The sequence below is a fragment of the Grampus griseus genome (genome assembly GCF_964374135.1).
Source record: "Grampus griseus genome assembly, chromosome: 10".
Lineage (NCBI taxonomy): Eukaryota > Metazoa > Chordata > Mammalia > Artiodactyla > Delphinidae > Grampus > Grampus griseus.
In genome coordinates this window covers 68,043,719-68,069,883 of record NC_139004.1, presented here as the reverse complement: position 1 = coordinate 68,069,883, position 26,165 = coordinate 68,043,719, and the positions used below count along the sequence as shown (strand labels likewise).

The 26,165-nt window shown below is 49.9% G+C and overlaps 1 protein-coding gene and 1 pseudogene across 2 annotated transcripts in view; one reads left to right on the top strand and one right to left on the bottom strand.

Annotated features, from left to right (window-relative positions):
* Positions 1-26,165, bottom strand: part of DNAH1 (dynein axonemal heavy chain 1) — a gene marked incomplete at both ends in the record, with an annotated part of 79,055 nt that overhangs the window by 43,925 nt on the left and 8,965 nt on the right. The window contains 15 exon segments of the mRNA XM_082663598.1: positions 298-453; positions 1,100-1,241; positions 2,295-2,377; positions 2,758-2,877; positions 3,362-3,587; positions 3,683-3,876; positions 4,590-4,740; positions 6,142-6,440; positions 7,131-7,342; positions 8,624-8,781; positions 20,400-20,652; positions 21,222-21,383; positions 23,730-23,862; positions 24,796-24,952; positions 25,399-25,573. Coding sequence (XP_082519724.1) covers positions 298-453; positions 1,100-1,241; positions 2,295-2,377; positions 2,758-2,877; positions 3,362-3,587; positions 3,683-3,876; positions 4,590-4,740; positions 6,142-6,440; positions 7,131-7,342; positions 8,624-8,781; positions 20,400-20,652; positions 21,222-21,383; positions 23,730-23,862; positions 24,796-24,952; positions 25,399-25,573 — 2,621 coding nt within the window.
* LOC309828341 (peptidyl-prolyl cis-trans isomerase A-like) lies at positions 14,426-14,908 on the top strand (annotated as a pseudogene). The gene has a single exon. The product of its transcript is annotated as a peptidyl-prolyl cis-trans isomerase A-like (transcript).

Below are 26,165 nucleotides of genomic sequence, written 5' to 3'. Positions count from 1 at the left end.
CCATGGACTCAGGCCTGGCCTCCCTTCTTCCTTCCCCCCATGGGCTCTGGGCTCTGAGTGGCTGAGCAAGGCCTGCACTGAGCCTCCAGCCTCCTGCTTGGGTCCAGGCAGCCTCCTCGCCCTAGGGGCCAGGAGACGGGGGTAAGCTCTTCTCTGCAGCCTGCTCAGTCCTGCACCCCCCCCAAATGCCAGGGCCCTGATACTTGGCAGCTGGCTCCAGATGTGGCCGCAAATGCCATGGGCTCCTCCTCAAGCCCTTCTCAGGGCTGGGGGGCAGTGCACCCAGAGGAGGCCTACGTTGGTGATGGGCAAGCCAAAGATGTGCTCGCGGTTGTTGTAGAGCATCGCCAGCTGCTGGCAGTCCTTCAGCTGCTTCTTGACCCGGCGCACCTCGTTGGCAATCTCATGCGCTCGCGCAATCTCCACGTGGCTGGAGAAGCCAGCTACCACCAGCTGCAGGCCAAGGAGCGAGGGATCAGAGTCCTCTGTGGGCCCACCTATGCTCATGCATCCCTGTGCACACCCAGGGAAACTGAGGTCCCCAGAGCATCAACATCTCCCAGTTCTGAGGGGACTTTCTCCTGGAGTGAGAGGTTCCTGGCCTATCACAGGCAGCTGACCACCCCAAGGTAACACAGCAAGGTCCGATGGAGACACAGTGCCCATGAGGACACAACAGAGGGGTTGGGGCTCTTTGCTACTCTGAAATTTCCTGGAACTTGCTGCCCAGGCACCTCTCTGGCCTTTCAGTTCATTCTTTTAGCTACTTGTTCACTCGCCCAGCAAACATTGACACAGCACCTCCTGACTGCAAGGGGCAAGTCCTGGCCCTGGAGAGCTGTGTGTGGGGTGTGTGTGTGTGTGTGTGTGTGTGTGTGTGTGTGTGTGTGTGTGTGTGTGTGTGTGTGTGTGTGTGTGTGTGTGTGTGTGTGTGTGTGGTGCGTGTGGTGGGTGTGTGTGGTGGGTGTGTGTGGTGTGTGTGTGTGTGGTGTGTGTGTGGTATGTGTGTGTGTATGGTGTGTGTGTGGTATGTGTGTGTGTGTGTGGTGTGTGTGTGTGTGTGTGTGTGTGTGTGTGTGTGTTCTCAACCCAGCGCCACCTGCAGCCCTTCCAGCTTCTCCTGGAAGTTGTTCTGATCCATGATGTGGATTTTGCGGAACTTCTCCTCATCTTCCATGTGTTGCTGCCGTACCATCTCTATCTGCCCGAGGATCTTAGCAGGCCAGTTGCTGGCAGCCCATCTGGATGGGGAAGGGATGGGTTATGGGGGGGAATGTCACACTGAAATCATGGGGTGTGCAGGCCAGGGTGAAGGGGAGAATGGGGGATCCAGGCGGCAGCTGGAGCAGCCGGGGCTGGGCAACCGGGAGGTAGAAGTGAGCCTGGAGGCAGCCACTGCCACCACTGCAGTGTGGGGCTGCCTGGCAGGGAAAGCAGTCCCCGCCCTGGGATTGTGGGCAGCTTCCAGGGAGATGCACACCCAATGTGCCCAGCGCAGTGACAGGACAAGAAGGGAATGGTGTCCAAAATGAGAGAAGCGATCCTGAGTTCCCCAGGTCTGTAAAGGGCCTCAGCTCAGATGAGGCAAAGTGACAGCCTCTGGCCTGCATTTCCTTGGTGACCAGACAGGGCCACCAGACCAGCTTCCTTCATATCAACTCCCTCTGCCTGGCTGACCTGGTGACCCTGTGGGCTTCAGAGATTCTGCTTGCAGTTGGCCTTGGGCTGCAGATCGTGGGGGAGGCCACCCTGAGCACCAGGATGTCCCATAAAGCAGGTGACTTAGGGCTCCTGGGCAGGGTTCCCAGGAGACAGTGCTAGTCTCTGCCAGACGCTGGCAACCTGGAGCCAGCCCCAGGCTATAAGACAGGCTGGGCAAGGGGTCTCTTGGCCTCAGTAAGGCAGTCCCAACCTGAGGCTATTTCCTATGAGGCTCTCGAGCTGGGTGGGGACAAGTGCTCCTCCCCAGGGACCGCCCACCACGCTGGGCTTTGCCTTCTCGTCATGCTCCCAAGGACCCCCAAGGGCCTCAACCACAAACAAGGGGATCCCAGGCCCGGTGAACATGTGTGTGTCAGGCCAATGATGGGATAGAGAATGGAGACAGAGTGGGGGGCAGCAGGGTCCCTAGACCAAGAGGGCCAAATGATTTCCTTCTGCCCCACTGGCCACGTGGCCCTGGCCCACGTGGAGACGTGTGACTGCACAGCCTGCAGCCGCCATGCCTCAGCACCTCCTCCCCCACCTCCCGCTATCCACCACCTGCCTGGAGTGAGGACCGACCTCACACTCACTTGTCATTGAAGTCATCTGTGCTGAGGTTGTAAAAGAACTCGTCCATGACTTGGTAGTCATCCATGACCTTCGCAATCCGATCCTGCATGTATAGGCATTGATGAGAACTATGTGTACCTGGGAGGTGGGAGGGTAACTGGGACCAGGCTCCTCAAAGTGGTTGGGTGTTAGGGAGAGGGTGCCCTCTTCCAGAGAGGGGAGACCTGGGGTGGTGGAGGAGGTGCTGGCATTGGGCTCAGGGCTCCAAGGGCCTGGGCCACCACACCTCCAAACTCCAGCCCCCCACTCATGCCCTCCTGACAGCCCAAACAGTATAGCTCTGAATCTGCATCGTGCACCCAGCCTCATAACCCTCCGAGGCCAACTGTCCTCTGTGTGTCTACCTCACTCCCAGCCTCTCGGCTCCTGCTCTCCCAGCCCCTGCCTGTCCCCAGCCCCCAGCCCCCCGTGTACCCGCCTCACCTCCAGCCCCACCAGCTTCTCGGGGATGCCCTTCATCCACTCACGAAGCTCAGCCAGCTCCTCAATGCTGTTGGGCTTCTCGTAGATCTTGCGACTGATGCTGCGGAACTCTTCACAGATCTGGCAGGAGGGGGAGGGTGCTGGGGAGGCCGTGTGCCCCTCCCTTGCCTTCCCAGGGGCCTGCTCCTCCTTCTTGGTCCCAGTATCTTCCAACAGGGAACTGCCCCCACCCCACCACATCCTACGGTGCATTCTGAAAAGAGGTGCTCCCTTCCAGCACACTGGGGAGCTGAAGGTCACCCAGTGCGTTTCCCCCTCCCCAGCCGCCTGCACCTGCACACCCTCAGCTCTGCGAAATGATCATCTCAGGGTGTTCTTTGTGAGGGGTTCCCAGCTCTTTACAAGTCCAGGGGAAAAGATAGAAGCCCCCACTTCCTGGGACCTCCCATATGACCCCAGGCAGGGTCGAGGCAGGGTGACTTCCAGACCCTTCCATTGGCCTGGATGTCTGCAGACACCCCTGAGCCTCACTCATGGGAGTTCACTACATATGCACGGTGTGTGTGCTGGTGCGGTCTCTGGGGCCGGGCAGGTGGGCACCTACATCATCCACCTCCTTGTGCAGGTTCTTAGCCAGGATGTCCAGCATGGAAGTGGCCAGGGCCTTGCACTTCTTGGACAGGCTCTGTTTGACGTTGTTGACGTTGACGTAGAAGGGACCGATGATGATGATGCTGGGCAACGAGCTGTCCAGGATCTCTTTCTCCTGCAGGTGGGTGAGCACCACCTCCCGCACCTCCTCGGCCGACGGGCATTGCGTCTGGAAGGCCCTGTGGACAGCGGGCACCCACGAGGGGCAGAGGGTGGTGAGAGGGTGAGTGGGGGTCACACAGACAGGCAGACACACTCTGACGCACCCACGCACTTGAGGAAGGTGCCAACATCATTGTTGTTCAGTTCCAGGTACTTTCTGTACTCCTTGGCGTAGGCCTGCAGTGGGATTATGGCCTTGCACACAGCATTGGCGATGACGGCCCGCAGCTCCTCCACCAGCAGCTCATGAAGCCCCACCGACTCCAGCAGGGGGTCACCGCTGATGAAGATGTCCTCCATCACCAGCTGTGGGGCAAGGTGGGGAGGCGCACAGAGCTGGATGAGCCACAGGGCAGGCGGGCAGAAGGGTTGGAGTGTGGTCCAAAGACTGAGTGAGCGGCAGCGTGGCCGAGCATAGACAGCATGGTGGGGGCAGGGCAGAGGGTCTGCTGCCACGTCTCTTAGATGAGGCTGTGGACTAATACAAGGCGGGAGGCCCAGGTGGCCCACCAAGGGACAGCATCTTCCTCTGCCTTGCCTGGCTCAGCTCAAGGCCAATGGGACAACCAGGTCACTGATGTCTCCGACTGACCAGCAAGGGACAGAAGAGGGGACTAGAGTTACAGCAGCTGTGGGGCCTGGGGTAGCAGGCTGTGCTGTGGTGACGAATGAGGACCTTTGAGAAGGGGTCCCGAGAGTGGAGGTCAGTCTCTGTCTACATCTTGAGTGGAAGAGAGAGGTCAGGAGCTGGATGAGATCTGGGTCAGACATGGCTGTGGCAGGAGTGGGTGAGCAAGCCTAGTTCCAATCGCAGGTCTGACCCTTAGCAGCTATGTGACTTTGGGCAAAACTTCTCCAAGCCTCATCTACAAAATGGGGATGTTAATGGTACCCAGTTCAGCTTGTGGTGAGGACTAAATGAGCTATTCAAGAATTAAAGGGCTGAGCACACTGCCAGCCATGATGAAGTTGAACTGCTCTGACACTGTGGCAGCACCCTGGCATAAGTGCCACTGTACCTTCTCCAGCTGGGGCACCGTGTGGGTGGCCAGGATGCCCTTGTCAAAGAGGTTGAGCAGAGAAGTCTCGAACTGCTCCAACGGCGTGCTGTAGTGCACCCCTGAGCTGTCCAGCACCAGGTCCACGATGAACAGGGGATTCTTGCGGGGCCTGCGGGGACAGTGGTCGGGCGGATTGTGGGCAGGGGCCTGAAGAGGGCTGCGCACAGGAAGCCCAGTCCCTGCCCTTGCTGCCGGCATTATGGCTCTGGAGCTTCTTCATGCACGAGACTTGCCTCTGCCCTCTTCCCAGAAACCTCCAAGTTACCAGAGAGAAAGACCCACACCAACCAGACAGGCTCCTCCATTCCTGCCACTTGCCCAGAGGCCCATGGGCACCAGGGAGAGGGAGAACGACCTCCACGCGGTCCTGAGGTCATCAGGGAAGGTTGGAGAGGCCCTGGGCACTTGTGGCGTCCATGCTCTCCCTGGGAGCCCACCATCCTTGGCTCCAGACACCCACTACATGCAACGACCTTCAAGCCTAGATCCCAGCCGAGCCTCCTCCGCACTCTGGATTGCCAACCACCCTGACCTCAAATGAGCATTTCAGACATTCCATGTTCCCTGACTCCCACCAGGGCTCAGTGGACCCCAGGAGTCAGCCTGGTCTCCTCCCCTGCCCTCTTCCTCCTACACATCCTCTCCCCAGCACTACAGCCTATTCACTGCCCCAAATCTGCCCTACCCAGCCCCATCACCCCTTTTCTAGACAATGGTAAGAGCCTTGGTCTCACTTCTCTTCTGCCTCACTCATCCTCACAAACCCAGAGCATGGTTTTGGAATATAATTTGGATTGTTACTCCCCTCTGATGGCTGCTGACCACAATCGGAATAAATCCAGCCCCCAACCATGACCGCAGGAGGCTCTACATGGTCTGGCCTGGTCCTCGCAACCTCTCCCGAGTCATCCTGACCAAGCCCCCCTGCCTTTCCCTCTCCAGCCATAGCCACTGGCCTTTCCTTCCATGACGGCCCCAACTTTTCTCTTCCCTCCGTGCCTCCAGGTCCTCCAGCTGGTGCCCCCTCCCCACCATCCCCTCATGGCTGGTTTCCTCTGTCTCAGTTCTTGGTTCAGATGCCACCTCATCCCTGACCCCCTTGGCAACGTCCCCTCTCCTGGATATGTCAGAGCCCCTGCCGAGATCAGCAATGACTGTATCTGTTTATTTCTTTGATTGCTGTCTGTGCTCATGTGAGAGCAGGGGCCGCACCCCTCTTGTTCCCCTAGAACCCCACCTGGTTCATGGCAAGTGCTCAAAAAACATTTCTCAACTGAGGAACTCAGTGACAGAGATGGAAGTCACCAGAAGATATGCCAGGCAGAGCTGCTGGGACATTCCCCAGCAACCAGGGCAGGAGCCAGGCCCACCCTTGTGTCCAGGACCCAGCAGCGCTGGGCACCCTGCCCCTGGCTGCCCTGGCCCCCTGACCCTGTACCGCCCTAGCCGTCAGCGCCTGACAAGGAACAGCTCTGGTGTCGACAGGTGCCTCTGCCCAGCCGAGCCCCACCTATAGGGGCTGTTTATGAAGTCTTCGCCCCAGACCATGTCATCGGTGCAGTCGAGCACGCTGCAGCAGGCATCGCTGATGAACTGCGCGAAGCTGGCGAGAGAGTTTTGCACCAGGAAGCGCAGTGTGTCCTGCAGCATGTACTTGAGCAGCTCCATCAGCCTGCGCAGCTTCGACATGAGGTACACCTCCCAGTTGGTCTCGTAGAGGTTGTACCAGCCCTTGCTCATGTCACGCAGGCTGCTGCGCATGACCACCTTGAGCGTGGTGATCCAGCTGTCCTTGAGGAACATCTGCACCTGCGGTGGCCACAAGTGGCATCATGTGGCTGCCTGCGGGGCGCACTGCCCACAGCCACCATGCTCAGGCACTCTCCAGACTCAGATGACCATGAAGGGATCTCCCCACAACCCCAACTTACTGCCAAGCCCTGCCAACCAACACCCCCTATGACCCCCAGGGACCAGGGCTTCTGGAGGTGGGGGGATGAGGGAGGGAGGGGCAGCAAAAGCAGGGCTTTCCCTCCAGCCAAGGGAGAGACACAGAGATACAGAGAATGAGGCAGAGAGAGAGAGATCGAGGCACAGAGTGGAGCAGAAAGGAGCTTTCCTCCTGGGCCCACTGGTGCCTGTCTCCCATGAGGCTACACCTCTCCCCCTCACACTCCCATGCTCAGGTAGATATGGGGGTGCATGGGGTTCCTGTTCCCCTTTCCAAGACTGGGAGTCTGCTTCAGAGGCCACCAGTGTTGGGATGGAAAAGGACTAGAAAGGGAGCCCAGCCTGGTTTTCCTTTTCTCTCTAAGATGAAACACCCGGTTGGCACCCGCCCCAGCTTCCCGCAAGGTCTAGGAAGAGGCAAGGCCTAGTTTTAAGGAAAGCAGGGGCTCTCGGCTGATCAACTCCGGGCTTCCCAGGGCCCCTGTCTGTGCCCACCAGCTCCGAGGCCCTGGCCCGCTATCACCCTCTGTGCCCTGGATGCCCACGCACCTGGGAGTAGGTCTGTGACTGGATTTGTTCGAACTCCTCTAAGCGGCTGTACTTGGAGAGGCTTGAGTGGAAGAGGGACATAGCGGTCACCTTGCTGCACTCGGCCCGCACTTTGCTGAGGGCCGTGATGACCTCCGACCGTGTGAGCAAGGACACGAAGGTGAAGTCTGCCTTCTGTTCCTGGAATGGGTACTGGGGGACACTCACCAGTCCTGCAGGGATGGGGGTCAAGGGCCAGTGTCAGATGGGCCTTGGATGTACCAGGGGTCAGGGCAGATCTACCAGGTATTGATGGAGGGAACAACTCCTGCCTCCTCCCTGGAAGAGACACCCATGTCCCTGGAACCCCTCTTTCCCCATGGCCTACCTGGGTGACCCCAAGGCTCCACAGTGAAGTGCCCACTCTGGGGTGGGTAAACCAATTCCCTCCAGGTCACTCTGGATCACAGGCCCCTTGAAGGTGGGTGAGAACCATGGGCTCCCTCCTCACTCCCTCCCAGCCAACCTGCACACACCCCTGGGGCCCATCTGGGGCCTGCCCTGGAGCACCAAGAAAGGAAGACGTGGGCATCAGGCCCCTGGGAGTGCCCATGGTCTGCACCCCACCCCAGTTTCCTGGGTACCTCACACACATGGAAGCTGGGGCAGGGATCAGAGAGCTCCAAGCAAGGAGCTCTGAGACTCGGTCTGCCACATATCAAATGGAGCTGCAGCAGTGCCAACCTACTCTTGCTACTGGAGGAAGAAAAGGACTGCATGTCCCTAGGTCAGAAAATCAGAGCACTTTTCATCCACTTCTGGACAACTGCTTTCCTAGTCCATGTTTACCTTGCCACTTCTGCACTGCTCAGACTACTATTTTTAAAAGAGCCTTCGGGGACTTCCCTGGTGGTCCAGTGGGTAAGATTCTGTGCTCCCACTGCAGGGGGCCCAAGTTCGATACCTGGTCGGGGAACTAGATCCCACATGCGTGCCACAACTAAGAAGTCCACATGCCGCGACTAAAAAGATCCCACATGCTACAACTAAGACCAGGCACAGGGCTTCCCTGGTGGCACAGTGGTTGAGAGTCCGCCTGCTGATGCAGGGGACATGGGTTCGTGCCCCGGTCCGGGAAGATCCCACATGCTGCGGAGCGGCTGGGCCCGTGAGCCATGGCTGCTGAGCCTGCACGTCCAGAGCCTGTGCTCCACAACTGGAGAGGCCACACCAGTGAGAGGCCCGCGTACCGCCAAAAAAAAAAAAAAAAAAAAAAAGACCGGGCACAGCCCATATAAATAAATAAATAATAAATATTTTTAAATTAAAATTAAAAAAATAATAAATCAAAGAGCTTTCTTCTACCCCACCCCCACAACCCCAACCCCCAGCTCTCCAGACAGGTAGGAAAAGAAGGTGATGAATGCTGGGGACAGGGGAGGTCCCAGAGGGAGGGGCAGGAGGGGCTCTGGCCGTGGGTGGCTGTGGGCCTGCCTCTGTCTAGCCAGCGTCACCTTGCTTGGGCACCTTCTCCTCCTCTTCCTCAGGCAGGGTCACATAGGAGAACGTCTTGGGCTTGGAGGAGACGATTTTGTCAAAGTTGATCTTGTTCATGCTGCGCTCGTAGTCCAGGTTCACTTCTCTCGAAAGATTGCTGAAGTGCTCCAGAACCCTGCCCATGTGGAGCAGAGAAGGCGGAATCAGGAGGGCTCCACCCCCCCGCCACAACACTGTGGGCCAGCTGGGCCCCAGGCTCTGGGGACATGAGTTTGGGGCATCCCTTCTGCATTCCTGGGCACACCTCCTACCTGGCCCCCAGCCACCAGCACCCGTCGTGCCTCTTCTATGCCACCCCCGCCCCCAGGATCACATCAGTCCCTGAGTCTGCCCATTTTGCTTCCCACTCTTCACTGACCTCTCTGCCTCCCCCTCTTGCCCCCTTAAAACCCATTTTCCACTTGGCAGGAAAAAAAAAGATATTTTAAACATGTAAATGGTCAAGCCGGTCCTCTGCTCAAAGCCCTTCCCTGACTCCTCTCACACTGCAGGCCCGTGAACGCGTTCCTTCTTAACACCTGTGCCTGCCTCATGGCGTCCGGCCTCCGTCTCCAGTGTCTCCCAGGCTACAGCACCCTCTCTGGTCCACTCCGGCTGCATTAACCCCCTACTGCTCCTCACATCCCCCAGACGTGTCTCCACCTCTCAGCTTCGACACCATTGTTCCCTCAACCAGAATTCTCTTCTCCCCTTGCACTGCAGGCCTCAGCTCAAATGTTCACCCCAGCGAGGCCTTTCCTCACCACCTGATGTAAAGCAGCCCCTCCAAGACATCTCTATTCCCTTACCTTGCTCTGTCATCACAGTACCCATCAGAACCCAGACACCCAGCTTTCTCACTGCCTGTCTTCCTGGCTAGACCGAGAGCCCTTTGTTGGGGGCGCTCACCACTGTGCCCCAGTCCTGGCACAAGATAGGTACCTGCCACACACGTGGCTGGCCGCCTGAGGGATATCCATTGCCTCCTAACTGCACCTCACTTTTGCTCCAGATTTATTCCTTTCTCACATGACTCAGGGGAAGATGAACCATCCCCAGCTCCAGGGGTATATCTCAACTAGTCTACGTCAATCCTGGTGGGGCTGGGTCCCGACTGTAATTGTTTAGGAGTGGCTACAGGACCCAGTTGTGACTGACCAGTGACTGATGCAGAGATATAGAATCAAGCCCCCTTGTCCTGTCTCCCTCAAGACAAACTCTGTGTTGTCATTCATGCTCCAGAATTCCCTGTGGGATCAGAGGCTAGCTTCTCCTAAAACCCCACCTCTGCCTAGATGCTTCCTCCATCTTATCCTGCCTCCTTCACTTGCTTGTAGATTCTCCTGAGAGGACTGCATCAAAAAATCACTTGTACGTGAATCCCTGAAACAGGCTCTATTTCTAGGGAATCTAATCCACAGCAGGAGTCAATGGACTCTGGACCTTGTGCTTCTGAAACTGCTGCTGCCATCTTCCCTGAGAACAAAGCCAGCAGACACCAGACAGAGCCCTGAGGTCCAAGCCTGAGATGTCCTGCATCAGATTTCTTGTTACATGTAAAGAAATGAATTTCCCTGTTTTCTAAGCCAATCTGAGCCAAGCATCTTTGTAATTTATAGCCAAAGATACTCTAAATGATATAAAACTCAAGAAATGGAATTCTGGACAACCATGATAACAATGGCCACATCAATTCAACTCTCCCAGCACACTTTTTAAAAAAAGAGAAGAGGAAAAGAAAAGCAGGAAAAACAAATAGCACTACCCAAAACGGACACCTTTAGCATAACTAGAATAAAGAGAATGTCCAAACTCACATTATCTTCAAGTAGAAAAATAGACATCAACTCCCAGTGCACTCTCACTCACACTGCAGCTGCAAGCCTTCATGGAGAACAAGGGCAGTCTGGGAAAAACTGTACAGAAGAGTGGTGTATGGTAGCCCCCATATGGACCTAAAATCCTTCCAGAAAGAGAAAGTCTCTCCTAACTGCAAAAACAAGAGTCCTGGTAAATCACAGCACTTACTAAAAGGAAGGGATTTAGCTGCATGCGTTCAAGGTAGGATTCTCTGAAAGGCATGACTTATGAGGGGGGAAAGTAAGAGGAAAGAATAGGAATCCTTTGGAGATTGGAGGGTGAGGGAGAAAGAAACAAAAGTGAAAAGTAGAGTCCTGCAAGAGAGAACAAAAAATTTGGAGGACACATGACCCTTCTCCCCAACACCCGCCCCCCTACATGGCCATTTATTAAAAAATAAATAAATAAATAAAAACAGTTTGCTATACTAACAGAGGAGGGCGCCCTGGGACTAGAAATCTTGTAAATCTTTACAAATCAATGAAATAGGTAGGTGAAAGGCTACATTTATATAAAGCTACTATAAGAAAAAGAAAGAAAACACCTTAATTGATGAAAATTCTCACACCCCGCAAAAAAAGACAAAGGAGAAGAAAACTAACACAACACTTCAAACTAAAGTAAATCTCTTCAAAGTATTTGGGCATATGAAAAATAAAACATAGAAATAGGCAAATAACAGGAAGAAAAGAAACGATATTTAATTGGACTCGGGAAAAAAATGGAAGAAACTAAATTATCTTATGAAGGAAAGCTAAATTACAAGTTGGCCATAGAATAATACAGTCAAATTAAAAAGTTAATAAAATACATTTAAGAAAGTCACGAATAAAACCAAGAGAATGAAAATTAGAAAAAGAAAGAACAGAAAAGGATCAGAAAGTAGTTGAATTAGAAACAAAGAAGAAGCAACACAACAGATAGATAAATGGATAGATAGATAGTATGGAGTCTCTGATGAAGAGAAACAAAACAATGGAACAGAACTAATATTTAAAACTACAATTCAAGAATATTTTCCAGAAATAAAAGAATATCTGAATTTATACATTTAAAAGGCCCATTGTGTACTTGGGAAAAAATATCAGAATGATCAACTCTAGGACATACCCTAGTAAAATGATTAGACTTTAAAGACGAAAAAAAAAAAAAAATCTCCAAGGTCTCCAAGAAAAAAAAAAATCAAACAACTTACAAGAGAAGGGGACTTTGACATCAGATGTCTCAAAAGCAACATACAAAGCAAGACAACAACAGTTGTCTATGCAAATATATTTTTAAAACTAGGTAACATGGATAATTTTCTAGAGAAACAAAGTATACCAAAATTGACTCCATTAGAAAAAAGAAAGCTTAAAAAGATCAAATACCTGTAGAAAAATAAAGTTATAGAAAAACTAGAAAAGCCCCATGTCCAAATGGTTTTACAAAAGAATGACCACACAGCCCCAATGCAACATAAATTGCTCCAGAGTACTGAAAAAGATGGAAAATGTCAAAATTCTTTATATGAAGCAAGTATAACTTTGCTTCAAACCTGTATAAAGAAATACAAAAAAAAATTGCAAGCCAGTATCACATATCAATGATAAAGTTCTAAATAGCATATTAATGGACAAAATCTAATACCACATTAAAAATGATACACTAGAGGGGTGGGATAGGGAGGGTGGGAGGGAGACGCAAGAGGGAAGAGATATGGGAACATATGTATATGTATAACTGATTCGCTTTGTTATAAAACAGAAACTAACACACCATTGTAAAGCAATTATACTCCAATAAAGATGTTAAAAAAAATGATACACCATGGCTAAGTGGGATTTATTAAAGGATTGCAAGGTTGTCTCAATATTAGCAAATCAATTAATATAATTCACCATGTGAATAGATCTAAGGAGACAAACATATGATTATCTCCACGGGTACTTAAATAGCCTGTGACAAAAAAAAAAATTTAAGAAAATAGAAATCAACAGCTACATTATTAAATAAACAAAACCCTAAAGCTAGCATTTTTCTTAAGGCATAAACACTAGAGGTATTTCCACTAATTTTAGGAACAAGGTAATGAAGCCTACTGTCTCCACTACTATTCAATATTGTACTGGAGGTATTAGAAAATGCAATTAGACAAGAGAAAGTAATTAGAGGAATAAGAATTGGAAAATAATAAGTAAAACTATCTCTATTTACAGATAGTGTGCACTTAGAAAGTCCCAGAGAATCAATGATAAACTCAAACATTAAATGATTTTAGGAAGGTAACAGGATGTAAATTGGCATAAAGAAATCAATCAATAGATGTAAAAGTAGAGAAAGCCCATTTATAATAGCAACAAAGAAGATAAAATACTTAGAAATATGCAAAACCTATATGAAAAAATCTTTAAAGCACTACTGAAAGATACAGAAGTAGACTTGAACAAATGGACAAACATTCCTTGTTCTTGGATAGTACAATTCAGGATCCCAAAGATGTCAGCTATACCTAAGGTAATTTAAAAATATAATGCTATCACAATAAAAATACCAAGCGTTTTAAAAATACAGCTAGACAAGTTGATACTAAAGCTCACATGAGGAAATAAGCGTGCAAAATCCCTATCAAAATCCCAACAACTTTTTTTGCAGAAAGAGAAAAATTCATCCTAAAATTCATATGGAATCTCAAGGGACCCCCAAATAGCCAAAACAAACTTGAAAAAGAACAAAGTGGGAAGACTCACACTTTTCAGTTTCAAAACTAATTACAAACCTACAGTAATCAAAATATGTGGTACTGGAATAAAGACAGACTGAGAGACCAATGGAATAGAAAAGACAACCCAAAAATAAAACCTCATATATATATAGTCAAATGATTTTCAACAAGGGTGCCAACATCATTCAATGGGGAAAAAGACAGCCTTTTCAACACATTGTCCTGGGAAAACTGCATATTCACATGCAAAAGAATGAACTTGGACCCTTACCTAAGACCATATGCAAAATTTAACTCAAAATGGATCAAAGATCTGAACATAAGATCTAACACTGTAAAATTCTTAAAAGAACACATGGAAGAAAGCTTCACGACATTGGATTTGGTAATGATTTCTTATACATGACACAAAGTCACAAGCAATAAGGAAAAATAGACAAATTGGACGTCACCAAAATGAAAACCTTTGTGTCCTAGTTACACAAAGGACACTATCAACAGAATAAAAAGGCAACCCATGGAATGGGAGAAAATATCTTCAAATCACATATCTGATAAGGGATTAATATCCAAAGTATATAAAGAACTAAAATGCAACAACAAAAAAACAACTGGGGACTTCCCTGGGGGTCCAGTGCTTAAGAATCCACCTTCCAAAGCAGGGGACATGGGTTAGATCCCTGGTCAGGGAACTAAGATCCCACATGCCACAGGGCAACTAAGCCCGTGTGCCACAACTAGAGAGGCCGTGTGCCACAACTAAAGAGAAGCCCATGCGCTGCAACGAAAGATCCCACGTGCCAAAACTAAGACCCAACACAGCCATAACTAAATAAATAAATAAATAAATAAATAAATACAACTAGATTTGAATATAGGCAAAAGAATTTGAATACACATTTCTCCAAAGAAGAATATACAAATAGCCGATAAGCGCATGAAAAGAAGTGCTTAACATCACTAATCATTAGGAAAATGCAAATAAAAATCACAAGGAGATACCACTTCACATCCTTTAGGATGGCTACTCTAAGGAAAAAAAAAAAACAGAAAATAGAAAGTGTCAGTGAGGATATGGAGAAATTTGAACCCTTGTGCCCTGCTGCTAGGAATGTAAAATGGTACAGCTGCTATGGAAAACATGTTGGTGGTTTCTCAAAAAATTAAAAATAGGGCTTTGCCGATGCCACCCGAAGCCAGCCTGCACTACCCCACCATGGTCAACCCCACAGTGTTCTTTGACATTCACTGTTGATGTCACCTTGGACCATGTCTCATTTGAACTGTTTGCAGACAAAGTTCCATAGACAGCAGAAAACTTGAGTGTTCTGAGCACTGAGGAGAAAGGATTTGGTTATAAAGGTCCCTACTTTCACAGAACTATTCCAGGGTTTATGTACCAGGGTGGTGACTTCACATGCCATAATGGCACTGGCAGCAAGTTATCTACAAGGAGAAATTTGATAATAAGCATCACTCTGAAGCATATGGGTCTTCACATCTTGTACATGGCAAATTGTGGACCCACATAAATGGTTCCCAGTTTTTCATCTACACTACCAAGACTGGGTGGTTGGGTGGCAAGCACGTGGTCTTTAGCAAGGTGAAAGAGGGCATGAATATTGTGAAAACCATGGAGTGCTTTGGGTCCAGGTTTGGCAAGACCAGCAAGAAGCTCACCATTTCTGACTGTGGATAACTAATAAATTTGACTTGTATTGTATCTTAACTACCAGACCATTCCTTCTCTCATTTGCTCATGATAGCCTATAATCTTTGTGTTCTCACTGCAGTTTTTTGGGTTCCAAGTTTTCCTTATCCCCTTCCAAGTCTAGCTGGATTACGGAGTTAAGTTTATGATTATGAAACAAAAACTAAACAACAACAAATAGAATTACCATATGATCTAATAATTCTGCTTCTGGGTTTATACCCAAAAGAACAGAAAGCAGGGACATGAAGTTATCTTTGTATACCCATGTTCACAGCAGTATTATTCATAATAGCCAAAAGATGGGAGCAATCAAGTGTCTATCAACAGATGAATGGATAAACAAAATGTGGTATATATGTACAATGGAATATTATTCAGCCTTAAAAAGGAAGAGAATTCTGACACGTGCTACAACATGGATGATACTGAAAGACATTATGCTAAGTGAAGAAAGGATTCGCAAAAGGATAAGTATATATGATTCTACTCATATGAGGTACTTAGGGTAGTCAAATTCAGAAAGTACAATAGAATGGTGGTTGCCAGGAGCTGGGGGAGAGGGGAATGGGTCTTGTAGTTTAATTGGTACAAAGTTTCACTTTGGGATGATGAATATTCTATGGATAGATGGTAGTGATGGTTGGACAACAATATGGATGTACTTAATGCCACTGAGCTGTACACTTAAAAATAGTTAAAATGGTGAATTTTATATTATGTATATTTTACCTATACATAATGGCCCTACAAGAGATTAAAATATACTGTAAAATATCTATAATTAAAACTGTAGGGGCTTCCCTGGTGGCGCAGTGGTTGAGAGTCCGCCAGCCGATGCAGGGGACGAGGGTTCGTGCCCTGGTCCGGGAAGATCCCACATGCCACGGAGCGGCTGGGCCTGTGAGCCATGGCCACTGAGCCTGCACGTCCAGAGCCTGTGCTCCGCGACGGGAGAGGCCACAACAGTGAGAGGCCCGCGTACCGCAAAAAAATAAAAATAAAAAAACTGTAGTGGACGTCCCTGGTGGAGCAGTGGTTAAGAATCCGCCTGCCAATGCAGGGGACACGAGTTCGAACCCTGGTCTGGAAAGATCCCACATACCACGGAGCAACTAAGCCCGTGCACCACAACTACTGAGCCTGCGCTCTAGAGCCCACGCACCACAACTACTGAGCCCGCGTACTACAGTACTGAAGCCTGCGTGTCTAGAGCCTGTGCTCCACAACAAGAGAAGCCACCGCAATGAGAAGCCCTCACACCGTAATGAAGAGTAGCCCCCGCTCACCGCAAATAGAGAAAGCCCGCGTGCAGCCATAAATAAATAAATAAATAAATAAAAACTGTAGTACGAGGACTTCCCTGGCAGCGCAGTGGTTAAGAATCCACCTGCCAAAAAAAAAAAAAAAAGAATCCGCCTGCCAATGCAGGCAACACGGGTTCAATCCCTGGTCTGGGAAGATCCCACATGCCACAGAGCAGCTAAGCCAGTGCACCACAACTACTGAGACCGCGAGCCACAACTACTGAAGCCTGCGTGCCTAGAGCCCGTGCTCCACAAGCCACTGTAATGAGAAGCACGCACACTGCAAGAGTAGCCCCCACTCACTGCAACTAGAGAAAGCCCGCACACAGCAACGAAGACCCAATGCAGCCAAAAATAAATAAATAAAAATAAATAAATCTATTTAAAAAATTATAGAAAAGAAAACTGTAGTACGAGTGCATAAATGGACAAACAGAACAATGGAATAGAACAGAAAATCCAGAAATAGACCCAAGTACACATGGAAATTAGTGTATGATAAAGGTGGCCTCTCAAATCTCTGTGTCATAGATGGAGGTTTCAATAAATGTTGATGGGTAATAATAAACCATTTAATAAATGTTAGTTAGCCATTTGGAAAAAGATAAAATTGGATCCATACCACATACCATACATAAGGATGAATCAAGGATATAAAAGGCAAAAACATGAAACCATACAAGTTCTAGAAGAAAACCTCAATATAGGGAAGGACTTTCTAACTATGACTCAAAATCCAGATGCAATAGAAGAAATGATTAATAAAACTGTTTACGTACTTTTAAAGTTATATTGCAAAGATTACTATAAGAAAAGTCAATATACAACTGACAAACCAGGAGAAAACATTTACAACATACATCACAGATAATGAACCAATATCCTTGGGACTTCCCTGGTTGTGCAGTGGTTAAGAATCTACCTGCCAATGCAAGGAACATGGTTCAATCCCTGGTCTGGGAAGATCCCACATGCCGCAGAGCGACTAAGCCTGTGCGCCACAACTACTGAGCCTGTGCTCTAGGGCCCGTGAGCCACAACTACTGATCCCATATGCCACAACTACTGAGGCCCACGCACCTAGAGTCTGTGCTCCACAAGAGAAGCCACCACAGTGAGAAGCCCACACACCGCAACAAAGAGTAGACCCCGCTCGCCACAACTGGAGAAAGCCTGCGGGCAGTAACGAAGACCCAACGCAGCCCAAAATTAATTAATTAATTAATTCATTTTTAAAAGAACCAATATCCTTAATATATAAAGAACTCATAACATTAGAGGGAAAATACCCCAAAAACCTAAGAGAAAAAAATGGGCAAAAAATATGGACAGGTCACAAAAAGATATAAAACTTGTCCTTAATCATATGAAAAGATTGAAAAGACATTCAGCCTCATTTATAATACTTACAGACTTACCTTCCAGACTGGCAAAAAATTAAATTGTATAACAACGCACTCTTGGCAAGGGGGTAGGGAAACAGGCACTCTCACACATTGCTGGTGGGCATGCAAAATCCTTATGGAAGAAAATGTGGTGATACCTAACAAAAGTACAGTGAGTACTCATCTTTTGACCTTGCAATTCCACTTCTCAGAATATACACTATATAAAGCTATACCTCCATCAATATGAATATACAAGTGCACAAAATTATTCATTGTAGCATTGTTTGTAATTGCAAACTACTGGAAATTACCTAAATGCCTATGTATTAGAGAATGGTTGAATAAACCATGATACATGGTACAGCCACACAATAGATTACTATGCAGCTATAAAAAAGAATGAAGGAAGACTCAATGAACTGATAAGGATTGATTCCCAGGATGTATTGTAAATGAAAAAGGCAAAATAAAAAGAATATCTATAGTGTACTACCCTGCATGTAAGAAGGGGGATAAGAAAATATACATGAAAATATCATTTGTGCAAAAAGAAACACAGAAAAAATAAACCAGAAACTAGTGATATTGGTTACCTATGAGTGGGAACAGAGTGGAAAAGATGGGAGATGTGGATAGGATAGAATGAATGAGAGTGAAGAGGGACAAATCTCTGAGTATACCTTTTTGAGTAACATATATTAGTGAGTATGTTTTATATATGTGTGTATATATTATACACATAAAGAAATATTTACATATGTATATGTATTCTCTCTAAATTTTATACATACATATTATATATAATGTAATATATAACAATATATATGTATATATTACAATATAATACACATATTATATGTATATTTTACATGTATTTTCTATATATATACACATATATTTATAAAACAAACAGACCAAGCTATATATATATTCATCAAATGAATATATCCCACTGAGCAGGGTGGGAAGAACTAAACCAAGTAACTTTTGAACATAGTATTTGGACTATATACTCCCTCTCTTTCTTTCTTTTTTTTTCTTTTTTGCGGTACGCGGGCCTCTCACTGTTGTGGCCTCTCCCATTGCGGAGTACAGGCTCCGGACGCGCAGGCTCAGTGGCCATGGCTCATGGGCCTAGCCGCTCCGTGGCATGTGGGATCTTCCCGGACCGGGGCATGAACCCGTGTCCCCTGCATCGGCAGGCGGACTCTCAACCACTGCACCACCAGGGAAGCACCCCCTCTCTTTCTAAAGAGAAAAAGAAAACTAAACAAATCAAAGATTACTTTGTAGAGTTTTTCCTCCAAAGGGTATGGATTAAGCAATTGAAACTACTTTCTGTGTATTCCAGGACTGAGCAAATAAGTAAATATACTATGAGGAATAAAAGCCAATTTTCTTTTAGAAAAAGAAGTACCAAATATGTACAAGTGAGAATGAGCCCTGTGGTTTGAAGTCAATATGAAGATATCAGTATGAACTCATGTTTTTTAACAGATAGATATATAATAGATAAAGACATGTGCATGGAGGTTATATGTAACATAATGTAATATAAGAATATATGGTATGAGGGGCTTCCCTGGTGATGCAGTGGTTAAGAATCCGCCTGCCAATGCAGGGGACAGGGGTTCAAGCCCTGGTCCAGGAAAATCCCACATGCAGCGGAGCAACTAAGCCCGTGTGCCACAACTACTGAGCCTGCTCTCTATGGCCCGCAAGCCACAACGACTAAGCCCATGTGCCGCAACTACTGAAGCCTGTGTGCCTAGAGCCCGTGCTCTGCAACAAGAAAAACCACTGCAGTGAGAAGCCCGCGCACTGCAACTACTGAAGCCTGAGAGCCTAGAGCCTGTGCTCCGCAATGAAGAGTAGCCCCTGCTAGCCACAACTAGAGAAAGCCTGCGCACAGCAGCAAAGACCCAACGCAGTCAAAAATAAATTTTTTTTTTTTTTTTTTTTTTGCGGTACGCGGGCCTCTCACTGTTGTGGCCTCTCCCATTGTGGAGCACAGGCTCCGGACGCACAGGCTCAGCGGCCATGGCTCACGGGCTTAGCCGCTCCGCGGCATGTGGGATCCTCCTGGACTGGGGCACGAACCCGTGTCCCCTGCATCGGCAGGCAGACCCTCAACCACTGTGCCACCAGGGAAGCCCCAAAAATAAATTTTAAAAAAAGTTTAAAGAATATATGATATGATATAAAATAAATAAATAACGTATATATCTTAGATCTATCTGCTCTAAGGACTTCAAAGTGTTGATTTCCCAGTAGCAATGAGCACATCTTAATGTCAAAATCTTAGCTTCTAAATACCATTCCCCACCAAGAGGAACCAGGGTTCCTTGGGAAAACAGCTGATTTCAGGGCTGGGTCTGGGAAAGTAAGATGAGCCTAGAACTTCTTGCTGTGCCAGAAAGTAAAAGCATACTCAATGAACAATAAGAACATATCAAATGGACACAGGAATCAGCCTGAAGAGGCTCCCACTGGCCAAAGCTGGGACAATTTGATCATCAAAATTAAAAATGGTAGTGACAGATTATAACCCTTGGAATAAAATTAAGAATCCATGAGTCCATATTGATATGAGAGATCTGGAGATGAACAAGAAATTGTTTGGGGCCCAAGAAATCCATAATGCAGTGGGCAAGACAGCCCCAAACAGATGAGCATGGAGGGAGCATCCCCCCTCCCCCACTGGGCAGCACTACTTTTCCACTGGACAGCTCCCTGGAGGAGGTGCTGCTCTGGTGTGGGAAAGGGTCTGGGGGAGGTACTCACGAGGGCCCTTTGCGCATCCGAGGTGTGCTCATGGCCCACTGCTTGATCTTGCTCAGGCTCTGCTCACTGATGAGCCGCTGGCCCTCGGAGGGCATACAGTCCACATACAGGTTGTATAGCAGCAGCGCCTCTGTGTTCTTGCGCAGGGCGTTGGCCTGGACCACACGTTGTGTGAACACACGTGGGTCCTCAGCACAGAAGAGAAGCTGGATCCTTGGCACCCAGTACTGGCAGATCAGGAGGGGCGGCCTTCCTGGGGTCGGGTGGAGGGAGAAAGGAACATGCAGTGGGGCCCTCTGGGCAGGAGCACTGGGTTCCAGGCTGGCTCTGCCACTGATGCATGGTGGCTCTGAGCAAGTGACCCCATCACATCTGTGAAATGGGTATGACAACACTCCCTGAACTGCCCACGTCACAGGTTGTCATGGATGGATGTGAAAGTTCTTTGTAAACTGTAAAAAGCTGTGTACAGACAAGGAGTTATACAGGGGTGGCCATTCAATTGCCCATTCCTGATGCGACACCCAGGGCAGACATCTTTAATTGTTGGGCCTCAGGCTCCTTCTCAAGATGACACTGAAAGCAGCACTGCCAGCTGCTCAGAGTTGGCATATCAAATAATGGCCAATTGCCCTTCCTGGGGTCTCTGAGTGATGCGTCCTCTGGTTCTCACTGGTTGGGGGACAGACAGCCCCAGGACAACAGAGCAAGGGGGCATTCAGACCCGAGCTGGCTATACCCTGCGCAGGGGTTGGCCTCAGTCACAGGCCAGGCCGGGCCTGAGCTGGGGGTCTGCCTGAGGCAGGGGCAGAGACCTCGTACCTTCGGCCGTTACCCCTCCATTCAGGATGGGCTTCCCCATCTCATCTCGCACCAAACCATCCTTATTCGTCTTGTGCACTAGGTACAGCTTCTTCTCCTTGTCATAGTCCAGGACGCCGACATTGCACCATTTGTACGTCAGCTTCTGACTCTTGGGGTCCTCTGAAACAGGAGGGGTGCCCATCAGTGCTCCCTGCCATAGGGTGGGAAAAGGCCCCTGCATGTGGGCAGTGGATGCTAGGAAAGGTCTCAGTGGTCACTAGTCTGGCCTCTCTCCCACCATGCTGACCCCCACCCTCTGGCTGCAGCAGAGTGGGGAGCCTACTTCCTTCCAGCTGAGCTTGACTCTTGGGAACCAGGCAGGTCTCTCTGCCCTGATGCTCTGCATGACTCCATCAGGGCAGAGAGAGACACAGGCCAGCAGGGCTGGGACAGGAGGCAGGAAAGCCCCAAGCAAACAGGGGCTTGTTTGCTTAGTCCTTGTTTGCCTAGCCCTGTTGAGGATCTAGGTGTAGAGCTCATCACGTCTGAACTGGACCTCTTCAAGGCCCGAGGGAAGCCCTTAGGCTGCATGTGGCAGCTGAGCCCCCGGGCTGCTCCCATCAGGGCAGGGCAGGGTAGAAGACTGCTTCCCTGCAATGGCCTCAAAGTGGGCCTCAGGGGCTGTTTGGCCAGGATGGGCCTCCCACCCTCTCCCTGGGCTGAAAGCCTTTGACTACTCCAGCTCACCTCTTGCCACTGCCTCCCTCACTCATTCCTCTCCAGCCACACTGGATGTCTGGCTATTCCTATGACTTTGTAGCTTGCTCCTGCCTCAGGGCCTTAGCATTGGCTGTGCCCTCTGCCTGGAACAGTCTTCATCCAGGTCACCTCGATGCTGGCTTGTTCGCTGCTCAAGCGGCTTCTCCTTGTAGAAGCATCTCTGCCTAAAATAGCACCTTTGCCCCAGGCACTTTCTGATTTGTTACCTTGCTTGTGTGTCTCACAGAGCTTAAAGTCATATTGTGTATGCATCTTCTCCAGGCTGGAATTCCAAAGAAATGCTCCCACTGACTGATGCCAGGTAGATACGTAAAGGAGGCTGCTGTGGGATATACCTCACCAGCTTTGGCTCTGTTTTGCTTTTCCCTCCTCTTCCTAATTAGTTTCCTTTTTGAAAATGCTGACCTTGTCTTGACTCAGCTTAAAGGAAAAGATGTCACAAGAAGCCCCTAGCAGAAAGCAGAGTCTGGCAGAAACGCTCCACCATTAGTGCTGCCACCCAGGGCCAGGGCCCATATGAAGCAGTGCAAGCAGAAGCACTTCAGGGAAGCCACTACCTGGTACATTTAAGGTTAATACAGCCCCAAACCTTCTGGTTTTATCACCAGGAATTGGAGATCTGGGAACAATTGAGTTAAATTATTTTTGTAATTAAGTCCAAAGTAAAGGGAACATTCTGGGTTTCTTACCTAGTTCAAAGAAATTGATTCTAGCATTTACATGTTTTTAAACTGAAACATAAACTTACAGCTTGCACAACGGACTCGCTGTGGGCCCCCTGGAGGCTGAGCAGTCTGAAAACCAGCATGGCTCTCACAATCCTATCTCCCGCCTGGGCGCTGGCCCACTGGGCCCACTCCCCACTCCACAGCGGCATATCCATGCACTGGGCAGGGAGCAGAGAGGCCTTCGCCCTGCACATGGGGACAGCCACCTCCAATCCCATAACCCAGACCTTCCTAGGATGCCTACATAGAGAGTAGTCATGCCAGCCATGGTGGCAGGCCAGGGTGGTGACCGTGGAAGGTCAGCCTGGCAGACAGCAACAAACTGGAGAGAGCTTCCACAGCCCCCAGGGCAGACCTGGGGCCAAAGGAGGGGCAGACACAGACAAGGGCAAGATTTGGCAAGTCTGTGCAACATCAGTGTGAGGATGTGTATGTGGGTGTGATAGCGGTTGTGAATGGGTGACAGTAGGCATGTGTGTTTGTGTGCTTAAAATTTGCATATGAGTACAGCTGTGTGTGTGTGTGAGGGATGGTGGGTGAGTGTGACAGTGGGCTTATGAACGTGTGTGTTTGAAAGCAAGTATGTGAGTGTGAGTGTGTGACAGTGTGTGTTGTCCACGCAGAGGTGAAAGCCAAGAGGCCACAGTTATAGGTGGAGCAATGCGGTTTCTGGGGCACGGGATGGAACCGCTTGAATTGTGCCCCTTATACACATTTGAACATGTCTAATAAGCTTGCATATTTTTCATTGCCAATAAATCAAAGCATTTTTTTTTAACATTAGACACCATCCAGCTGTTCCTTCCTCAGCCCACCCACCCATGTCATCCCTGGTCCCTGCATTTCCTTCTATGCGGCCAGCCCGCTGGCCTGTATCCCAGCTGCGAGGCCTCAAAAGGTGGGGCCCCCACCTCCCATGGTTGAGGCCCCAGGGCAGTCTAGGAGTCTATGGCTGGGCTGCCAGGACAGGATGGTGCAGACAAGATCCTGTCCCCCTGCCCTTGCTGGCCCTGCTCACCGTGCCCCAGGAAGTCATTGATGGGCAGGAGGGCTTTTCCGGGGACAGGTTTCCTGTTCTGAGACCTTGGCTCCAAGCCCATGTTGATCCACTCACTGGGAGTCCGGCAGTCAAACTCCTCATTGTCAAATACCTGGAAGAAAACAGTAGATGCTGGGAGCAGGCGGCTCACCCCTGGTGGACCCAAGTGGGCTGGGCATGCCAGAGGGTAGGGGTGCCTGAGTAGGCTCCTCCCCAGATGCAGAAGCTGAAGACTGGGGCCCAGGGGCCTGAGTGCCTCCTCTGCTGTTCACAGGGGTCTGTGGAGTCTGGCTCTATGAAACCCTGTCTAACCAAGCCACACTGAGGTTCAGGCAGAGGGGTATCTGGGGACTCAGAGCAGGATATGGGCTCTCCCCCACCACTGGCCAGGATCACCCAGCTCAGGTCCAAGGGAAGTGGTGGCCCTTGGATTTTCCTGAGCACCCACCCAGACTCAGAAACAATGCAAGTTCAGGTTGTCAGAAGGCCATCTTTAGTAGGGTGATATGCAACTCTGTCTCCCCATAGGGACCACCAGGCAAGAGATACTCAGGACCATGGAGAGGAAGGGCAGGGAAGTGGGTGAAAACCAGGGCAGGCTATGCTCCCTCTTTCTCCTCTGGACTCAGTTTCCCCACTGGTACCCCAAAGGGGCTACAATGGTGCCTTCCTCCACCACAAGTCTCCCCATCCCAGTGACACCAGACGCAGTAGTCAGGGAGGCCTGAACACTACTCCACAGTCCAACTGGGCTGCTTCTTGGTGCCCGTGGGTGGGGTGGGGACAGAGCTCATGTACACAGGGTTCCCAGGCTCCCAGGGAAGAAGCAGGGAATCAGCGTCCCAGGGGTCCTGGGGCCCCTCCTGCCCCAGCCTAGGATGCCTGAAACCCCAGGAGTGGGGGTAGCACCCTGACTATGCAGTTGTCCTGTCTGACAAGTGAGTGCTTGTGATTGCCATGGGATCCCCTTTTGAGTCTGATCCCTCCGCTGGAGTCCTGCACCCCCATCTCCTGACCACTGGCCCTCTGTGGAAGCTGGACTCACCTTCAGTGGGAGATAGATGGGGAACAGCGGGTCATGACCCTGCTCAATGGTCTGGGGGTGGTGGGGGTCTGGGTGCCTGGGCATGAGCTTGTCGGAGTCAATGCCCTCGCTGGCCAGCAGCTGCTCAATGTCCAGGCTCAGGTACAGCCGCTTCCTCCTGGCCGAGGGAGACAAGGAAATCTCACGACAGCTCGGCGCATGTGAGGTGTCTCCATGGGGGTCAGCAAGGGCCCAGGGAGTTAAGGCAGTAGGGGTGTGGCCCAGTGACCCCCTCCAGGGCCCTCTGCCCTTCTGGGACTTATCAGGAAGTGGAATGGTGGCTGGGGCTGGTGTCCTGGGCTCCAACTGCCCTTGCATCCTGCCTGTCAGTTTCACCACGTTGACTTAAATGCCACCCTCCCTGATTCCACAGCAAGGAAAGTAACTCGTTCCTATTAAGAAACCAAAGGGCTAGAAGATTTGAACACTTGCACACAGACCCATCTTAGTAACCTCTGCCATGAGGATGATCACCTAGTTGTCTACTATCCCTCACTCTTTGAGGTGGGTGGATGCCACCTCCCAGAGGGCAGGCCCTCCCACTGCTCACACAACCATACCTACCTCTCAATCTCAATCTTGCGGGGGCACTGGCCCGGCAGCACCACGTAGGGCACCTGCACCTTGGGCTCGTAGGCCTGCAGCGGGAAGTCAGTCTGGGTGAGCAGCTTGGTGGTACACCCGATGTGCTGATGCTCCAGGCGCTCCTCGAAGTCCTCAGGCACCTCAAAGGTTCTGACTGTGGGCAGGGGCAGGGGCAGGAGCTGCAGGGGCTCAGGCTGGGGCCCAACACCCCCAAAACACAGTGCTAGGCAGGTACCAGGCATGCAGCTTTGGGGCATGGGAAGCTCAGAGCTGGCCTGTGGCAGTGAGAAGCCAGATGTGCACCGGGCTCCCAAGGGGTCACGAGCCTGGAGGACAAGGGCCTCCAGAAGGTCTGTTTTGGTCCTGCTCGCCCTGCCCAGAGCCAGCATGCTCGACCATTCCCCTCCTTTCTGCCCACAGCCCCGGTGCCAGCGGCTTTTGCTCAAGCCAGATGCTGAATCAAACTACCAGTGAGGATTACAGCTGGATAGGAAGGTGAAGTGGTAGCTCCCTGCATGTCTGGGATGGGTTCCTGCCATCCCTACCCCAGAGGCCCTCCCAAGCATCTCGGGGTCTGAATGCCATTCACTCACTGGGACTGTTTCCAGACTCAAGACATCCTGGATACTGTAGGAGTGGGTGGCACCACCACCCCACCCCCAGGGGACCCTCAAGTCACAAAATGGCCACACTTCCTTAGACAGGCTTCCATTCCAGGTCTGAGGGCAAGGGAACTGGTGAAGAGA